The sequence below is a fragment of the Copadichromis virginalis genome, unplaced genomic scaffold (assembly GCF_057382275.1).
Source record: "Copadichromis virginalis isolate Kocher_CV1m ecotype Utaka unplaced genomic scaffold, C_Virginalis_male_GT1.1 unmapped_scaffold_1, whole genome shotgun sequence".
In the NCBI taxonomy this organism is placed as follows: domain Eukaryota; kingdom Metazoa; phylum Chordata; class Actinopteri; order Cichliformes; family Cichlidae; genus Copadichromis; species Copadichromis virginalis.
Window position 1 is genome coordinate 9,772,135 of NW_028188589.1, and position 19,622 is coordinate 9,791,756.

Genomic DNA, 19,622 nt, shown 5'->3' on the forward strand with positions numbered 1-19,622 from the left:
CTGGAGCTGATGTTTGTGCTCCTGGTGCAAAGGCTCTCAGTTTCCTCCTTGAAATAACATCAGTGGTGGGTCAGCGACATGCTTTCTTTCCCTCTCAGGTTTAAATATCTGGGACTCTCCACCGTTTGGTTTTAGAGCTGAAGAAGCTTCTCTGATGAAACGTCTTCCAGAAACTTAAAGACGTCTCTTTTCTCTCCAAGCTCCTTAGATCACATGACCTGGATGACTGAACCTACAGACATATTGACCTGGTTTCATGGTCACATGACAGGTCAGAGGTCAGCGACTGTAACTCAGTTCCTCCTGTTAATGTGAACTCACTGAGTGTTTGTGGTTTACCTCTCAGACTGACTGAAGATGATGATGGAGGAAGAGGAGGACAGAGCAGAGTCTGCAGGGTCCAGCTGTCCGTCTGTGAGGAGTGACCGGTCCAAAGGTCGACCTCCAAACTTCAGTGGTGAACCTGGAGCAACGAGGTCAGAGAGCTGAACTCACTGAGTAACAGAAATAATTCTGCACTGACATTATAATCAGTGTTGACTCTGGTTGATTGTCTGACTGTGTTTGTGAGCTGAGAGGAAATGAAAATGAGTTTGTAACAAAAATCAGTTTTGTCCAGTTTTCCTGTAAAAAGCTGAACTCTAATCTAAGAGGATGTTACTGACAGGAAACAGCTGCATTATCTGCAGTCTGTGTGATCACAGCTGCTTCAATCATGTTTGTGTCTGCAGAGGTCAGAGGTCACAGTCTGCAGGGTCCAGCTGTCCGTCTGTGAGGAGTGACGAGTCCAAAGATCTAAATCCACTCTTCAGTGGTGAACCTGGAGCAACGAGGTCAGAGAGCTGTGATGACTCCTTTACATGTTTGTGTTTCCTGGATAAATATGACCTGAAACATCCTCAGATTGTTACAAAGATTCATTAAAAAGAAAACAATGAAAGAGAAAAGATCCAAATGTTCGACTTGGTCATTTGCTGTTTGAGGACAGTGATGCTCATATCTGTGGGGAAAGTGTGACCTGAGTGGGTTCATGTTTGTCTTTAAAGAACAGAGCTGCTCTGATTCTCTTTGTGTCTGATCTGTTAAACAGTCTGAGAGGTCACACAGAGACCCAGCAGCTAAAGCCTGGATCATACTGGCTGCTGTTACTCCATCAGGACAACACTGAACCACAGTGGTGTGGATGTAGTGGATAAATCCCACCATACTGATGCTCAGAGTTAACCACAGGGAACAAAACCAGATGTTACCTTCAGATTGTGACCTTTGGAGTGGACGATGCAGATTTCAATAGAGAATAAATGTTGTTGTTTTTCAGCTGTGAAGAAAGAATCTAATTTTCTGAACTTAAGAATTTATGATGCTGGAAACAACATGGAGACTATAACACAACATTTCCACTGTGTTCATAGAATGAATGTAAAACTGTCAGACATTCATTAAATATGCAAAATGTCTACAGAAGCATCAGAGGGTCAGACGTGAAGCACTCAGTGATTTTGATCAAATGACTCATCAGTTATTGATCTGTACTACACTGATCTACCACGTTAGTAAAGCTGGTGTTCTGCTGGTGGAGGGAGACTCGGATCATGTTCTGGTTTTGGAGCAGTGATCTGCTGATGGTTCAGTTTGATGAGCTTCTTCAAAATCATCCCTGACATCACCACTGAAAGGACGTCCATGAAAACAGACTGAAAATTACTGATATGTTCACAATCTGAGAGTTTAAAACTTGACAGACTTGATTCAGATGAAGTTATTTGAGCAGAAACTCCTGGATCTTTATCCTGTGTTGATCTAATCCTTCATGGTTCCTCCACAGAGTGGAGCAGCAGAGCTCAGAGGTTCCCAGTGGTCAGTCTGCCCAGCAGCATCAAACACAGCTGGACTCCATATTTATGGTCTGTACTTGCACAACAACTACTGTTACATCTGTTCTGTTCACAGTCATCTCCATGCTGCTCTTTGTAGACCAGTGGATCGTCAGTGTGTCCAACATGGATCTGATGTTTGGCTCCATGATTTCAGTCTGATTGGCTCATTCATAAATATTCTGTTCCAGCTGCTGGAGGACAACATCATCACTTTTGTGAAGAACGAGCTGAAGAAGATCCAGAAGGTTCTGAGTCCAGATTACCCAGAATGCTTAGAGAGTCAGAGGAGCAGCAGCAGAGAGGCATTTGTGAAGATCACAGTGGACTTCCTGAGGAGAATGAAGCAGGAGGAGCTGGCTGACCGTCTGCAGAGCAGTAAGAGGATTTATCTAAAGATTTAAGCTGCTGGATAAATGAACATTTTCCAGAGATGGAAGATGGAGCAACATGTTTTAAAGATTAGTTCTTTTTGGAATTGAGTGTTTGTTTTTCTTCTCATTCAGAACTTCAAGCTGCAGTTTGTCATCGTAACCTTAAATCCACCCTGAAGAAGAAGTTCCAGTGTGTGTTTGAGGGCATCACTAAAGCAGGAAACCCAACCCTCCTGAATCAGATCTACACAGAGCTCTACATCACAGAGGGAGGGACTGCAGAGGTCAATGATGAACATGAGGTCAGACAGATTGAAACAGCATCCAGGAAACCAGACAGACCAGAAACAACCATCAGACAAGAAGACATCTTTAAAGCCTCACCTGGAAGAGATGAACCAATCAGAACAGTGCTGACAAAGGGAGTGGCTGGCATTGGGAAAACAGTCTTAACACAGAAATACAGCCTGGACTGGGCTGAAGACAAAGCCAACCAGGACATCCAGTTCATATTTCCATTCACTTTCAGAGAGCTGAATGTGCTGAAAGAGGAAAAGTTCAGCTTGGTGGGACTTGTTCATCACTTCTTTACTGAAACCAAAGAAGCAGGAATCTGCAGCTTTGAAGACTTCCAGGTTGTGTTCATCTTTGATGGTCTGGATGAGTGTCGACTTCCTCTGGACTTCCACAAAACTACAATCCTAACTGACCCTAGAAAGTCCACCTCAGTGGATGTGCTGCTGATAAACCTCATCAGGGGGAAACTGCTTCCCTCTGCTCGCCTCTGGATAACCACACGACCTGCAGCAGCCAATCAGATCCCTCCTGACTGTGTTGGCATGGTGACAGAGGTCAGAGGGTTCACTGACCCACAGAAGGAGGAGTACTTCAGGAAGAGATTCAGAGATGAGGAGCAGGCCAGCAGGATCATCTTCCACATCAAGACATCACGAAGCCTCCACATCATGTGTCACATCCCAGTCTTCTGCTGGATCACTGCTACAGTTCTGGAGGATGTGCTGGAAACCAGAGAGGGAGGACAGCTGCCCAACACCCTGACTGAGATGTACATCCACTTCCTGGTGGTTCAGGCCAAAGTGAAGAAGGTCAAGTATGATGGAGGAGCTGAGACAGATCCACACTGGAGTCCAGAGAGCACGAAGATGATGGAGTCTCTGGGAAAACTGGCTTTTGATCAGCTGCAGAAAGGAAACCTGATCTTCTATGAATCAGACCTGACAGAGTGTGGCATCGATATCAGAGCAGCCTCAGTGTACTCAGGAGTGTTCACACAGATCTTTAAAGAGGAGAGAGGACTGTACCAGGACAAGGTGTTCTGCTTCATCCATCTGAGTGTTCAGGAGTTTCTGGCTGCTCTTCATGTCCATCTGACCTTCATCAACTCTGGACTCAATCTGCTGGAACAACAACAAACAACCTCCCAGAAGTCTGAAACAGGAGAATCTGCAGAGAAACACTTCTACCAGAGTGCTGTGAACAAGGCCTTACAGAGTCCAAATGGACACCTGGACTTGTTCCTCCGCTTCCTCCTGGGTCTTTCCCTGCAGACCAATCAGACTCTCTTACGAGCCCTGATGACACAGACAGGAAGTAACTCACAGACCAATCAGGAAACAGTCCAGTACATCAAGAAGAAGCTCAGTGAGAATCTGTCTGCAGAGAAAAGCATCAATCTGATCCACTGTCTGAATGAACTGAATGATCGTTCTCTAGTGGAGGAGATCCAACAATACAGGACTTCAGGAAGTCTCTCCACAGGTAAACTGTCTCCTGCTCAGTGCTCAGCTCTGACCTTCATCTTACTGTCATCAGAAGAAGATCTGGATGAGTTTGACTTCAAGAAATACTCTGCTTCAGAGAAGGCTCTTCTGAGAATGCTGCCAGTGGTCAAAGCCTCCAACAAAGCTCTGTGAGTAAACATGTTTTCATCGCTTCATTGTTAAAATCATGGGAAATAAATCAGAAATGCTGAGTTCAAAGAGCACTGTAACATTTTTTTAAAATAGTAAATTAAATGATCATCAGTCACTCGGTAAATATATGGTAGTTTTAATGTTTCACTCCAGCATTTCTAAAACACACTTTGTTCTGTAACTCTTATCAAAGGACAATCCAGACCCAGCCTATAAGAACATGAGCTCTGATGCTTCAGCCCCTCTGACAGGTTTATTATCCTCAGCTTGTTCATTTGTCTCCAACTCCAGGAGTTTGGTTGTTTTATTCTAAAGCACAAACTTCACCTGCCAGACTTCACCTACATCTTTTTCTGATGTTCATAATTTAAGTTCAAGTTTGTATCTCACTTTCAGTGCACACCCTCCCTTTTTAAATATAAATCTCTGCTGTGCTGTCATGTTTTCATCCTGTATGGAGGGAGAAACTCGGTCTTCATTACTGAAATTGCCTCTAAGGTCGTGTTTCTTGTCAGTAACCATATGTAACTGTAAGGCTTCCATAACCAGTGTTATCACAGAATTACAGTGGGTTCACTCTGGGTCCTCTACAGTTTCTTCCCACTGTCCACAGACATGCAGTTAGGTTACCTGGTGATCTAAACTTCATGCAGGTGTGAGTGAGAGTGGTTGTCTGTCCCTCTGTGGGCTTAGTGGAAGAGACTGGATGGATCTCTGCTTTGTCTTTGATATATGCTGACAGCAAACATTCTCCATGAAGTCTGCATTTCAGCTCATCTCCTTTATACACACCTTTAACAGGAAGAGTTTTATACAGCTAGTGTTTAAAATCCAGTGTTATTCACAATACACAGGTAATGAGCATGATTATTGAATTACTAAAATTTTCTAAAATAATTGTTTTAGTTAATATTGTATGACAGTGTACACAGAATTATTAGCTCAGTAGGCAGAGTGGTCGCCCCATGATCATAAGGTCAGGGGTCGAATCCACCGAATAGTTACCTTGTGGTACCCCTGAGCAAGGTACCATCAAGGTACCAATCATGTGCACTGGACTGGTAGCACTCATAGTCTCATAGGTTTAAATAAATTTTTAAAAAAAAGGGTTCAACATATAAACAAATTTAATTTGATCACATATATTGTTTGTTTTTTTTTGTTTTTGTTTTTTCCCTTTCTCTCACAGACTGAGCAGCTGTAACGTCTCAGAGGAAGGCTGTGAAAATCTGCTGTCAGTGGTCAGCTCCCAGTCCTGTAGTCTGAGAGAGCTGGACCTGAGTACCAACAGCCTGAAGGCTTCAGCAGTAAAGCTTCTGTCTGCTGCAGTGGAGAGTCCACATACCAAACTGAATGTTCTGAGGTCAGATCAATTTGTATTATGTTTAGTTCTGTTTGTTTATGTGTTTGATGTTTGTTTTTGTTTATGTCTTTATCCAGTTATCCTTGTTTCATAGCATTTTTATTCATTTCAAAGTTAAACGGAAGTTTTACTAACCTGCTCAGCACAAGACAATAAGCTATTGCACCCTGATTACACTTTAACAACAATCTTTATTCATGTTTTTATCTTCAGACTTAACATCTGTGAACTCTCAGAGGAAAACTGTGAAGCTCTGTCCTCAGTTCTCAGCTCACAGTCCTCTAGTCTGACAGAGCTGGACCTGAGTATCAGAAAGCTGCAGGATTCAGGAGTGAAGCTTCTGTCTGCCGGACTACAACGTTTAAACTGTAAACTGAATACTCTGAGGTCAGATCAGAAAACATTTAGTTTTTAGAATTATTAATTAAAGTTCATACATATGATGTTGTATCTTAGTATGTTTATGTTTCCTTTAAAAATAGAAAGTCAACATTTAATGTTGTGAAATGTATTAACAAACTCTACATGAGTACTTGTTTTATAGATTGTTTTTTATTTTTCAGACTGAGTGGCTGTAACCTGTCAGAGAGAAGCTGTGAAGCTCTGTCCTCAGTCCTCAGCTCCCAGTCCTCCAGTCTGAGAGAGCTGGACCTGAGTAACTCTGACCTGCAGGATTCAGGAGTGAAGCTTCTGTCCGCTGGACTAAAGAGTTCACAGTGTGCAGTGGAAACTCTCAGGTCAGGATTCAAACTTTTCCACAGATGATCATTTGAAATGTGATTTATATTATTGTATAAACAGGTAACTTTTACAGCTGTCAAGTGAACTTTTATTTACATTTGAGTGGATAATTGGACTCTGAATTACTAAAAGTTGTTATAGTCATGTCTCTGTTTATTTAAAAAAATACTTCACGTACTGCCTAATTTAAAGATTTAGGCTCCTTTGGGCCCATAATATATATATTTGATTTCTTTGTGAATGAAATTAGGAGGATATTGGCGACTGCTGATTGGCTCGCTGTTTGTTTTTTATTCACAGTACTTAATTTTAAAGGCTGATTTCTCAAAATGAGATGTTTATCTTTTCTTCTACAACACGTGGAGCCACCAAATCTTCTTGCTTGATTTATTCATTACAGTTTGATTTAAAGAATATTAGACTCGTAACATAATAAATATATTTATTTCACTTCTTCTTGAGAGAAAGAGAGGGATGACTGGGTGAGCTCCAGTGGTTCATCCCAGCAGAGAGAGCGGCACACTGGGCTGCAAATGATCACAGTAGTAATGGCCATAGTTTGATAAAACAGGCAGTCTTACCCTGTAGATAATACAGGGTTCTGGTGCCGATGTGGGGGAGGGGAGTCGCCCGGTACTAACTACATACTACTAACTACCTCATCCAGATGTCTTCCCTACTAAACCTGATAAGAAGTAACTGCAGTAGCCTTATAGGTCAAATCAGTTTCACCTGTTAAAGTTAGCTCCACTATTAATTAGGGGTGGGGGAAAAAATCGATACTGTGTAGTATCGTGATATTTTGTTTGCTAATAATGTATCGATACAGGGACAGCAGAAATCGATATTTTGTTACAAACAATTTTTTCTCTGAAGTCAACATGCTCTGGAGTCAGAGCATGTTGACTTCAGAGCATGTTGATCCTTTTTCTGAGCAACAATCCTGACATTCCTTCACTGTCCAAATGTGTTTAACTTTTTTTTTGGCAGCAATAAACATGACAGTTTACTTATTTTAATTTAAGACATGTTTAATTTTAATTAAGTTTGAAACTTTTTTATTTAATGTAAAATTATATATTTTTTTAAATTTACTTTCAAATTCTTCAGTTGCTGAAGGGGCTGCATAGTTTTCATAAATTGCATAGTTCAGAATAGCTATAATTGTACCAGATGGTTGCATTCAGTTAAGTTGGACTAGACTGTAATACAAACCGTTCAGTTTGTCAACAATAAAACTGACTGAAATGAGAGAAAGACTGAGTGTGAGACTTTGATATTAGATAAAATGAATATTGATAAAGGTTACCTTTATGTGCAGAATTTAAATATCGCAAAATATTTTAAAAAATCGCAATAATATCGTATCGTGCGTTAAGTATTGTGATAATATCGTATCGCGAGTTGTATGGTGATTCCCACCTCTACTATTAATGGTGTCACTTGTTATTTCTGGGATGAGTTTAGTAGCCTGAACAGCTGCTTAAAGGAAAGTAATTAAATAATAAAAATAACCTAAGTCCGGGGGAACCTGCAAGAGCTGTTTGCACAAAGAATAATGCTCAGACTTTGAGGTTTTATCGTTTTACACAAGGTTTAAAAATGAATGTCCACAATTGAATTGCAGAAATTGTTATTGAGCTAATACTGATGTAGTTGTTATCTTTGGTAAGGAGAGGTTGGAGGAAGGATGAGCACAGTCAGGCCTAAAGATGCTCTTAATAATAATAATGGATTGCATTTATATAGCGCTTTTCGAGACCCTCAAAGACCCTTTACAATCCCACTACAGGGAGTGCAGAATTATTAGGCAAGTTGTATTTTTGAGGAATAATTTTATTATTGAACAACAACCATGTTCTCAATGAACCCAAAAAACTCATTAATATCAAAGCTGAATGTTTTTGGAAGTAGTTTTTAGTTTGTTTTTAGTTTTAGCTATTTTAGGGGGATATCTGTGTGTGCAGGTGACTATTACTGTGCATAATTATTAGGCAACTTAACAAAAAAAAATATATACCCATTTCATTTATTTATTTTTACCAGTGACACCAATATAACATCTCCACATTCACAAATATACATTTCTGACATTCAAAAACAAAACAAAAACAAATCAGCGACCAATATAGCCACCTTTCTTTGCAAGGACACTCAAAAGCCTGCCATCCATGGATTCTGTCAGTGTTTTGATCTGTTCACCATCAACATTGCGTGCAGCAGCAACCACAGCCTCCCAGACACTGTTCAGAGAGGTGTACTGTTTTCCCTCCTTGTAAATCTCACATTTGATGATGGACCACAGGTTCTCAATGGGGTTCAGATCAGGTGAACAAGGAGGCCATGTCATTAGTTTTCCTTCTTTTATACCCTTTCTTGCCAGCCACGCTGTGGAGTACTTGGACGCGTGTGATGGAGCATTGTCCTGCATGAAAATCATGTTTTTCTTGAAGGATGCAGACTTCTTCCTGTACCACTGCTTGAAGAAGGTGTCTTCCAGAAACTGGCAGTAGGACTGGGAGTTGAGCTTGACTCCATCCTCAACCCGAAAAGGCCCCACAAGCTCATCTTTGATGATACCAGCCCAAACCAGTACTCCACCTCCACCTTGCTGGCGTCTGAGTGGGACTGGAGCTCTCTGCCCTTTACCAATCCAGCCACGGGCCCATCCATCTGGCCCATCAAGACTCACTCTCATTTCATCAGTCCATAAAACCTTAGAAAAACCAGTCTTGAGATATTTCTTGGCCCAGTCTTGACGTTTCAGCTTGTGTGTCTTGTTCAGTGGTGGTCGTCTTTCAGCCTTTCTTACCTTGGCCATGTCTCTGAGTATTGCACACCTTGTGCTTTTGGGCACTCCAGTGATGTTGCAGCTCTGAAATATGGCCAAACTGGTGGCAAGTGGCATCTTGGCAGCTGCACGCTTGACTTTTCTCAGTTCATGGGCAGTTATTTTGCGCCTTGGTTTTTCCACACGCTTCTTGCGACCCTGTTGACTATTTTGAATGAAACGCTTGATTGTTCGATGATCACGCTTCAGAAGCTTTGCAATTTTGAGACTGCTGCATCCCTCTGCAAGATATCTCACTATTTTTGACTTTTCTGAGCCTGTCAAGTCCTTCTTTTGACCCATTTTGCCAAAGGAAAGGACGTTACCTAATAATTATGCACACCTGATATAGGGTGTTGATGTCATTAGACCACACCCCTTCTCATTACAGAGATGCACATCACCTAATATGCTTAATTGGTAGTAGGCTTTCGAGCCTATACAGCTTGGAGTAAGACAACATGCATGAAGAGGATGATGTGGACAAAATACTCATTTGCCTAATAATTCTGCACTCCCTGTATTCATTCACTCTCACATTCACACACTGGTGGAGGTAAGCTACAGTTGTAGTGGTAGGTTAGGTTTTGCCCAAGGACAAAATGACCAAGACAGAGAGAGCTGGCTCATCAGACAGACAAGCTCATCTTGTAACCTACTGGTTCGCTGGTCAGCACACCAGCTGACTAGCGAACCGGCTAACTAGCACACTGGCTAACTAGCACACCAGCTAACTAGCACACCGGCTAAATAGCAAATCAGCTAACTAGCAGACCAGCTAACGGCAGCCACAAGCTGAAGGACGATTAAATGTAGTGGAGATATCAGAGATGACACTGGTGTGTCCGATTCACTCTTTAGCACTCTGGTCACTCCGGTGTGTCAGCCAGAACACCACTGAAGGCCAAATGATCCCAGCATGTGGAATAAAGAGCTTAAGGTTTGGTTTGAGACACTTTATTATTCCACTGATTGATTCTTGCGGCTGTGATCATGTGTGTGGTTTCTTACAAAAAGGAAGTACACAATACAAATACATGACAAATAAGATGAATAGATAAGTTACATATCCAGTTATATGTACGTACATCAGTATAGCTAATATAGCCATATATAAGGACAAAGATCACAGTACTATAATGCAGTAATGTTAAACACAAAGGTGTATATCTACATAAATCTGTCCTATCAGTGATCAGGGTACTGTAGTATACTTCCACTACATAAACTATAGAAACTAAACGACATTAGTGTGACTTTAAGTTACCATCAGTACAGTGGTAGTTGTACAAAATAAAGGCATTGCAATTATTGTGAAGGGCTTCCGGTTAAACTAAGATCAGCTGATTACCTCATAACAAATTGTTTGCTATAGAACGCAGCTCCCACTCTTCATTAATATCATGTACTGTAACTCCCAAGTAACCATGGTTACCCAGCCACGCCCAGTAGTCTCCAGAGAGACCAACAGCTGGTGCACGTTGTAACGCCGTGGCTTTCGTAGTCTCTCCTTTTTCCACGGCTCATGTGTTCTTCTTGTGATGGTGCGTCTTGAGGGAGGCTCATACATGCCGTCATTTGTTGATCCTAAGAACGTTCCTCAGACCGACTTCTTCAACAACACTAATCGGCCTGCAGTTTGTAGCTACTCACTTCACTGTGGTGTTTGTTAGCTTGTCTTTCTTTGGTTTTATCCTGACTCCTCCCACAAGCTGATCCTACGTAGTCTGCCCAAGCCTCCCACCTCTGTTTGTTTGGGTGGTTTGTTTGCTGCCATCAACAGCGTGTAATGCATTTAAGTGATACTTCAGACATGAAGTACTGCGACAATAAAAAACTCAACTTTGCTTAAAAATAACTTTAGTTGTATCAACACTGCCCTCTGGAATAATTAGACTTTGGTGACAAACTGATGTGATCTCCATGTTTCCTTTGTTGGACTGTGGGCGAGTGTCAGAACTGAATGTACTGAGTAACATGTGGAGTTTAAATATGTGTCAGTTCCAGTTTTAGAGCTCTAAAGTGCAGCTATCATGTTAGGAATATGTTAGGAATAGACAGGAACACTGAGCACACTGAGGTCAAATCTTTATTTATCCAGTTCATCTGTAGGCTGAGCTCAGTCCATCCATTTAGTGAAATGATGTTTAAAGGTCTCCTTGTTCTGTGAGCCTGCACAGATCCTGAAGCAGAAAGCCTGGGTTAACAGAGAAATGATCATCACTGTGATGATGCTCACCATCTCTGACTGGGATTTGAGGTTTTGTCAAAGCAGCAAAGAAAGCCTGGCTATGTTGGACTGGGTGTGGAAGCAGCTCCCAGTTTGAGTTCAGGAGACAGACGCCCTCTCTACTTTGACGATCAGCTTCAAACTTTCCTTTTTGATAAAACTTATAGTTAGAGCTGGATCAGGTGACCCTGAACCATCACTTAGTTATGCTGCTATAGAGATGGATAACAGATGGATTGTTGTTTTGTGTGTCTGCAGTCTGTCAGGCTGTCTGATCACAGAGGAAGGCTGTACTTCTCTGGCCTCAGCTCTGACCTCCAACCCCTCCCATCTGAGAGAGCTGGACCTGAGCTACAATCATCCAGGTCCCTCAGGAATGAAGCTTCTGTCGGCTGGACTGAAGGATCCAGGCTGGAGACTGGACACTCTCAGGTATGGAGAGAATGTCTGATATAGGAGGAAGAGCTGGAATCATTTCCTGTGTCTTTCACTCACTTCCTGTTTGTTTCCTGCAGATGAGACATGAACAATCACACATGCAGGAATATTTTCAGGGACAGACACACTAGTCTAGCTGGATAATACATGGATATTTATGTAGGGGGTCTTCAAGGAGTCTGTTTGCAGGAACATTAATGATAACTGATAAGTCATGTTGAGAGTTTCATTAAAAGTAGACTTACAGTTAGGTAATATTTGGACAGAGACAACATTTTGTAACTTTAGATACAAGTATCAGCCATGTGTGTGTTTCCCATGCTGTATGTCCACAGTCACAGTGACAGTCAGTGACACTGACAGAAGGATGAAACAAGGCTGTGAATCATTTCAGTCTGTGTGTGTGACAAAGAGGCAGACAGGAGCAGCTAACATTTGGAAATGGAAGCTTACTGGAAACACTACATTCACGGCTGAATTCACAATAGATTTGTTCTCAAGTGCACATTTAGCAGCTAATGCTAATACTGTTTTCCCTTTGCTTTCTACAGCAGCTATTGCTAAGTAGGCCACTTTGCTCCGCTAAGGATTTGTGTGACCATGATGGAGACTCTGATAAGCTAATGCTGCTAAGCTAATGCTGTTTATGGGCCCTGTTAGAATCAATATTTCATTCTCATTCTGTTGTTTGAGAACAATATTAACGTTTCACATCATTATAACACAAGAGAAAAGGGTATTGGCATTAGCTACTAGTGCTTATTCACCTCAAATTACCTTTAGCTGCTAATGGCAGCCTACTTAGCATTAACTCCTCACTAATATAATGCTAATTTACATCAAATTAGCATTAACTGCTCATATTGTTATAAGGAAAGAGAAAACGGTATTAGCATTTGCTGCTAATAATTATTCACCCCTAATTAGAATAAGCCGCTAAAAGCAGCCAACTTAGCATTAATTCCTCACTTTGTTGTTACCCAACGGAAAAGAGTATTAGTATTAGCTACTATCATTTTTAATAAGTAAGAGAAAACAGTATTAGCAGTAGCGCATAATGCTAATTCACGTCAACGTAGTATTAGTTAATAATGGCAGCCTACTTAGCATTAACTGCTCACTAATATAATGCTAATTCGCATCAAATTAGCATTAGCTGCTCAAGTTGTTATAAGGAAAAAGAGAAAACGGTATTAGTATTAGCTGCTAATAATTATTCACCCCTAATTAGAGTTAGCCCCTAATGGCAGTCTACTTAGCATTAACTCCTGACATTGTTATAATGCAGGGGAAAAGAGTTACCATTATCGGATAATGCTAATTCTCATCAAATTAGCATTAGTTAATAACGGTAGACTTCATATCATTAGCTGCTGTCATTCTTACAAAGCAAACAGTATGAGCATTAGCTGTTAATCCTTTTTCATCTAAAATTAGAATTAGCCACTAATGGCGTATTGTTAAAAAGTAAGAAAAAACATTGTTAGTATAAGCGGATAATGCTAATTCATCTCAAATTAGTATTAGCTAATAATGGCACCTGCTTAGCATTAGCTGGTCACATTGTTATAAGGCAAGAAAATATGGTATTAGCATTAGCTGCCAATTTCTATTTACCTAAAATTAGCATTAGCCACTAATGGTAGCCTATAGCAAAAACTTCTTAATGCTAAATGAAGTTAATTAATGCTAAGTAGGTTTAACTGAAATTAAAGTAGTGTTAGCATTAGCTGCTGATATTGTTAAAAGGTAAGATAAAACATTGCTAGCAGCAGCGGATAATGCTAACACACATAATAATTAGCATTACCTAATAATGGCAGCCTTCTTAGCATTAGCTGCTCATATTGTTATAATGCAAAGGAAAAGAGTTGGCAAAAACAGTGTTAGCATTAGTGGATAATGCTAATTCACCTAAATTAGCATTAGCTAATAATGGCTACGTACTTAGCATTACCTACTAATATTGATATAAAGCAAGAAAATATGGTATTAGCATTAGCTTCTAATGCTTTCTTATCTAAAATTAGAATTAGCCACTAATGGCATCCTATTTAGCATTAACTCTTCACATCGCAAGGGAAAAATTAGAATTGAATAAAAAAAAAAAGTGTTCACATTAGCTACTTGTATTGTTAAAAAGTAAGAAAAAACATTGTTAGCATAAGGGGATAATGCTAATTCACCTCAAATTAGTATTAGCTAATAACGGCAACCTACATAGCATTAGCTGGTCACATTGTTATAAAGCAAGAAAATATGGTATTAGCATTATCTGCCAATTCCTATTCACCTAAAATTAGCATTACCTGCTAATGGCAGTCTACTTAGCATTAACTCCTCACTAATGTGATGCTAATTCACATTAAATTAGCTTTAGCATTAGCTGCTAGCATCAGCCTACCTAGCACTAGCTGCTCACATTGTTAAAAGGGAAGAGAATACGATATTAGCATTAGCTGGTAATATTTATTCACCCCTAATTAGAATTAGCCACTAATGGCAGCATACTTAGCGTTAACTCCTCACATCGTTGTAATGCAAATGAGGCTAACTTGCATTAAATTAGACTGCTGTTATTAGCTAATGCTATTTAGCAGTAGCTGCTCACATTGTTATAAAGCAAAGGAAAACGATATGAGCATTAGGTTCTAATGCGTATTTGCCTTAAATTAGACGTAGGTGCTAATGGCAGCCTACTTAGCATTAGCAGCTCAGATGTTGTAATGCTAGGAAAAAGAGTGTTAGCATTAGCCGTTCACATTGTTATAAAGTTAAGGGAAATAGTGTTAGCATTAGCTACTCACATTGTTAAAAAAAGTAAGTGTTAGCATTAGTGCATAATGCTAATTCATGTCAAATTAGCATTAGTTAATAACGGCAGCCTATTTAGCATTAGCAGATAATGTTGACCTTGGCCCACTGGAAAAGTTAAGAACTAAAGATTTAGGAGTGTTTCTCGATAGCTCTTTCTCGTTTGAGAAACAAATGAATTCTGTTATTAAAACCAGCTGTAAGGTTTATATTGTTGATTGTCATTTATGTTTAGAAATATTTACTCATATATGCTTAGAGTTGTATAATCGATTGCATAATGATAGAGGTTTGATCCTGAGTAGTCTGTAAAGACTCTGTGTGCCTTCCAGAGTGCTCTGGCATGCACACACCACTTGGGGCCATGAGAGAGGTCGTACCCTCTCTTACTGATTTATGGTGTAGGACAGGGGTCTCAAACTCAATTTAGCTGGGGGCCGCTGCAGGCAGAGTCTGGGTGAGGCTGGGCCGCATTAGGTTTTCCACAAGAAAGGCATGGTTAAAAAATTCCAATCTTCTCAAATCTCTTTATTTTTATTTTTTAACACAAAATATGAAAAATGAATAAACAAATTAAGAATTAATAAGAAAATAAATCAATCTGTAATACATAAATAAAATAATAATAAGATATTTTTAGTCAGTGAACTTGTGTGTTTTTTTCAGTCTTCTATATCTGCTGTATTTAGATTGAAATGTCTGTATTAACAGTTCTATAACCTTCTTCTGAACATGAATGGAACACTGTAGAAAATGAACTGTTCTTCTGAACATGGCTTCTCTTGCCTACTCCTTGCTGCTAGAGACCTGGCAGCGTTTCCTCTCGCATAGCCGAGCCAGATTTGGCCTGAGGGAGGAAGCAGTTGCGACCCTCAGTATGTCTTGAAGATGATCATCCGTAAGTCTGGACCTGTACTTGGACTTATTGAAGTTCAAAGTGGAGAAGAGCTTTTGGCACAAGTATGTGCTACCAAAAAGGCACATGGTCCGCTTGAACATTCGGGAAAGCCGAGGGAAACTAGGGCTCAATCCTCTCAAAGATTGTCCAAGCTTGTCTGCTTTTCCACTCACCTCCCTGAACGTTGCTTTGAGTTCAGAGTTGCACTGCAGCTCAATGAGCTCCATTTGAAGCACAGAAGGGGCATCTTGCACATCAAAGGAGAAGGGGTCCGCAAAAATGTGAAAGGTGGCTCTGTGTGTCTTGAAGTCAGCAAATCTGTGATCAAATTCCTCCTGTAGCCTCAAAATGACATCAACATACTCGTCAGCACTGAATGGTGTGCCTGCATCCACGAGTGCCTTGCATGCTGGGAAATGGCAAAGGTTTGTCTGAGAGAGCTGAGCTTTCCAGAGCGCCAGTTTTGTGGAGAATGCTCTCACGTTGTCATAGGCAGCACTGACAAGTTGCCCCTGGCCTTGTAACGTCTTGTTCAGTACATTAAGCTCATGTGTCATATCAACAAGAAAAGCTGAGTCCATGAGCCATTTGGGATCAGTTAGCACAGGAACACTAACTCCATCCTTCTCCATGAAGGCTTCACTTCTGCTCTCAACTCAAAAAGTCTCTTTAATACATTTCCCCTGCTGAGCCAACGTACCTCAGTGAAGTCGAGCACATCCCCATATTCTGACTCCATTTCCTCTAAAAAAGCTCAGAACCTTCGGTGCTTTAAGCCCCTGGATCTGATTTGGTTGATGCATTTCACAACAATAGACATCACATTGTCAAACTTCAGGCATTTGCTGCAAAGGACCTGCTGATGGATGATGCAGTGCAGAGCAATGGCCTCCTCCACGCCTTCCTCTTCCAGTTTGTTTTGTGCCACCAGTCCATGTTTCCTCCCTGTCATTGATGGCGCTCCATCTGTTGTTATTCCAACAAACCTCTTCCATGGCAAACCAACATTCTCAATGGCATCACACAGCTTGTAAATATCTGCTGAGCGGTGGTCTGGCCATGCATTGGAATTACTGTGAGCAGCTCCTCCATCACTTCAAAACTGTCATCAACACCACGGACATACATTGGGAGCTGGGCAGTGTCGGTGATGTCTGTGGTCTCATCAAGAGCGACTGAGTATACACGAATGTCGGCGTTTGCCCAATAGAAAGGAGGAAGCCAGCCAGGCACAGGAAAGAAAGAAACACTCCAGGGCAACGCTGCTGGAACTTTGACTCATTGAGAAATGTTTCCCTGCTTGCATCAAGCCCGGCTGGTGTCCCCTGAGATCCATATCCCACCCTGATTGGTGGGTTAATTCAGCTCCGCCCACAACACTGTAAAGTGTCATACATTATCAAACTAACATTACATTTTCATATTAAGGTGGGGCCAAAAACTATCGTCCTGCGGGCCGCAATTGGCCCACGAGCCGCGAGTTTGAGACCCCTGGTGTAGGAGGACACCTACTCTGTGTCTGGTTAAGTATAAGAGCCCTTTGTTAGGGGGACCGCTGGACTCTTAGCACCAGCTTTGGGGTCACAGGGTCACATCTGGAACACACACACACACACACACACACACACACTATGCACAGACTGGTACTCTTTGTTCATACCTGTGTAAGACGTCATAATGAACTTGTGCATATTCATGTAAGCTCAATAAAGAGCAGTGTTACGAGGGAGCAGACGAGAGCGACTGAGGTCAAGTGAAGGAACGGCGCTGTCACAGTTCTCTCCCTCATCAATTGTCTGGTTCCAGCGGTGGGTCTGTGCTAGACGACCCATCACCAGCTTTTTCCACTGGTTACCAGTACGTGGTAGAATCCACTTCCAGATCTGGTTGTCTTTAAATCTGTGAATGGATTGGCTCCATCTTATCTCTCTTTAACAAAAGAATCCAAGTGGAGCCCTCAGGTCTGCAGATAAGCAGCTTCTGACCAGAACTAGACGTAAAAACAGAGGTGAGCTTTATCGATGGCTGCAGCCAAACTCTGGAACAGTCGCCCTTCACATCAGGTCGTCACCAACACTGGACATTTTTAAAAGCCGGTTGGAAACACATTTGTACTCTGTAGCTTTCAATCCTGACCAGTCTTTATAGTCATTACTGTGTATGTTTCCTATTTTCTCTCTACTCTGTGCAGCACTTTGGCTCAAGCTGTTTTTAAATGTGCTGATAAATAAATGTAGATTTCTTTGAATAAAACAGTGGAGCCGAGCTTTGAGCTCAGTGTGTAACAGTGTGTGTGTGAGAGCCATGTAATGTCCATGTGTGCATGCTGACTGTGCTGCTCTGACCCCCCTCCTCCTTTCAGGGTGGAGCCTGCTGGAGTCCGATGGTTGAGACCAGGTCTGAGGAAGTGTAAGTGTGTTTTTAATGGGATTCATGAAAACAAAGCAGCACACATTCAACCATCTTCATCATGTCAGGAGTCATCATCAAAGTGTCAATCAATGAACAGATGATGGATCAATAACTGCAGCTGGATTGTGTTTGTTCTCTCCATCAGATTCCTGTCAACTCACAATCGACACAAACACAGTGAACACAAAGCTCCAACTGTCTGACAACAACAGGAAGGTGACATATGTGCAGGAGGTTCAGTCATATCCTGATCATCCAGACAGATTTGATGTTAATGATCAGCTGCTGTGTAGAAATGGTCTGACTGGTCGCTGTTACTGGGAGGTCGAGTGGAGAGGAGACGTTTATATATCAGTGAGTTACAGAAGCATCAGAAGGAAAGGAGGCAGTTATGACTGTTTGTTTGGATGCAATGATCAGTCCTGGAGTCTGAGCTGCTCTGATTATGGTCCTCAGTTTGTCAGGCACAATAACAGACTAACATCCATCTCCTCCTCCTCCTCCTCCTCCTCCTCTGTCTCTAACAGAGCAGCAGTGTATGTGGACTGTCCTGCTGGCACTCTGTCCTTCTACAGAGTCTCCTCTGACACTCTGATCCACCTCCACACCTTCAACACCACATTCACTCAAACTCTTTATCCTGGGTTTATGTTCAGGTCTCCTGGTTCCTCAGTGTCCCTGTGCTGAGTGGAGTGTAAAGAGTGTCTCCTGTTACAGAAACACTCTGACTGTTGAACAGATAGTTCAGTCTGTACATGTCTGTCTCTTTCACTCACAAACACGTTTTCAGATTCATGGATTCAATCAGTTGATGTTTGAAACTCTTCTAAATGATTCCTTGTAAACTTCTTCAGTCACAAACAAACAGGAAGTGATGTCACATGTGTTCCTGTCCACACAGCAGAATGAGTCTATTGCTGACAGTGATGTACAAACAGAGTGAGCATTTCTGAGGCCCAAAATAAACTGAGTAGTTCACTGAATGAACAATGGACTGTGAGCTCAGTTCCTTCATCATTAGTATGGATTATATATGTATATGTATTATATTAGTATCATATATATCAGGTGCTGCTGCTTTCAGTCATTGTGCAAATGTGCTGTTTGTAAGCTTGTAAAGCTGCAGTCAGCTGAGACTGAAGAAGTCACCTGATCAGTGAGCAAACGTTTCTGAAAACGTCCAGATGAACAGAATCAACCTTTTGGGATCAGCCAGCAATGCAGCATCATTGTTGTTCAGCTTCAGAGGTTTGCAGGAATGAACTGATGACCAGAAACAGCTGCAAAGTCCAAGAAAATACCAGCTGGAGTTCAGCTGCATTTGAAGAAGTCAAAGAAAAGTAAGGATGGCAAAGGGCGACGTTTTCTTCCAAAGAGCTGCAAACATGGTCGACGCCTCATTAGAAGAATCATCTGGACATTTGTGAGGAACTCTAACCAAGAAAGCAACGTCACACAGATCCAACAGACAGTTTCCATGACTGCAAGTGTTGAGTGGAAAAATGCTACATTGCATTATTGCATCCTCTCACCACAGGAGGCGCTGTTGGCACCACTGATTGCTGATCAGCTGTTCTCTGATGATCTGATTGATACTGTGAATAACGGGACTCACTGAACTCTGTGACACAGTGAAGATTACAGAGTTTAACTTCACCCTTTAAGACTGACCACAGAACCAAGTCCGCCAGAGCTTTTGTTATATTTTTACATG

General features: G+C 41.4%; 1 protein-coding gene across 1 annotated transcript; it reads left to right on the forward strand.

Moving 5' to 3' along the window:
- The first annotated feature begins 2,314 nt into the window (after nucleotides 1–2,314).
- Nucleotides 2,315–19,391, forward strand: LOC146679788 (protein NLRC3-like). The gene is made up of 8 exons (XM_085450432.1): nucleotides 2,315–2,339; nucleotides 2,381–4,178; nucleotides 5,372–5,545; nucleotides 5,759–5,932; nucleotides 6,109–6,282; nucleotides 11,605–11,778; nucleotides 17,859–17,905; nucleotides 18,054–19,391. The coding sequence occupies exons 1-8, from the start codon at nucleotides 2,315–2,317 to the stop codon at nucleotides 18,593–18,595; spliced, it is 3,108 nt and encodes a 1,035-aa protein (XP_085306558.1). The 3' UTR covers nucleotides 18,596–19,391.
- Nucleotides 19,392–19,622: the final 231 nt, after the last annotated feature.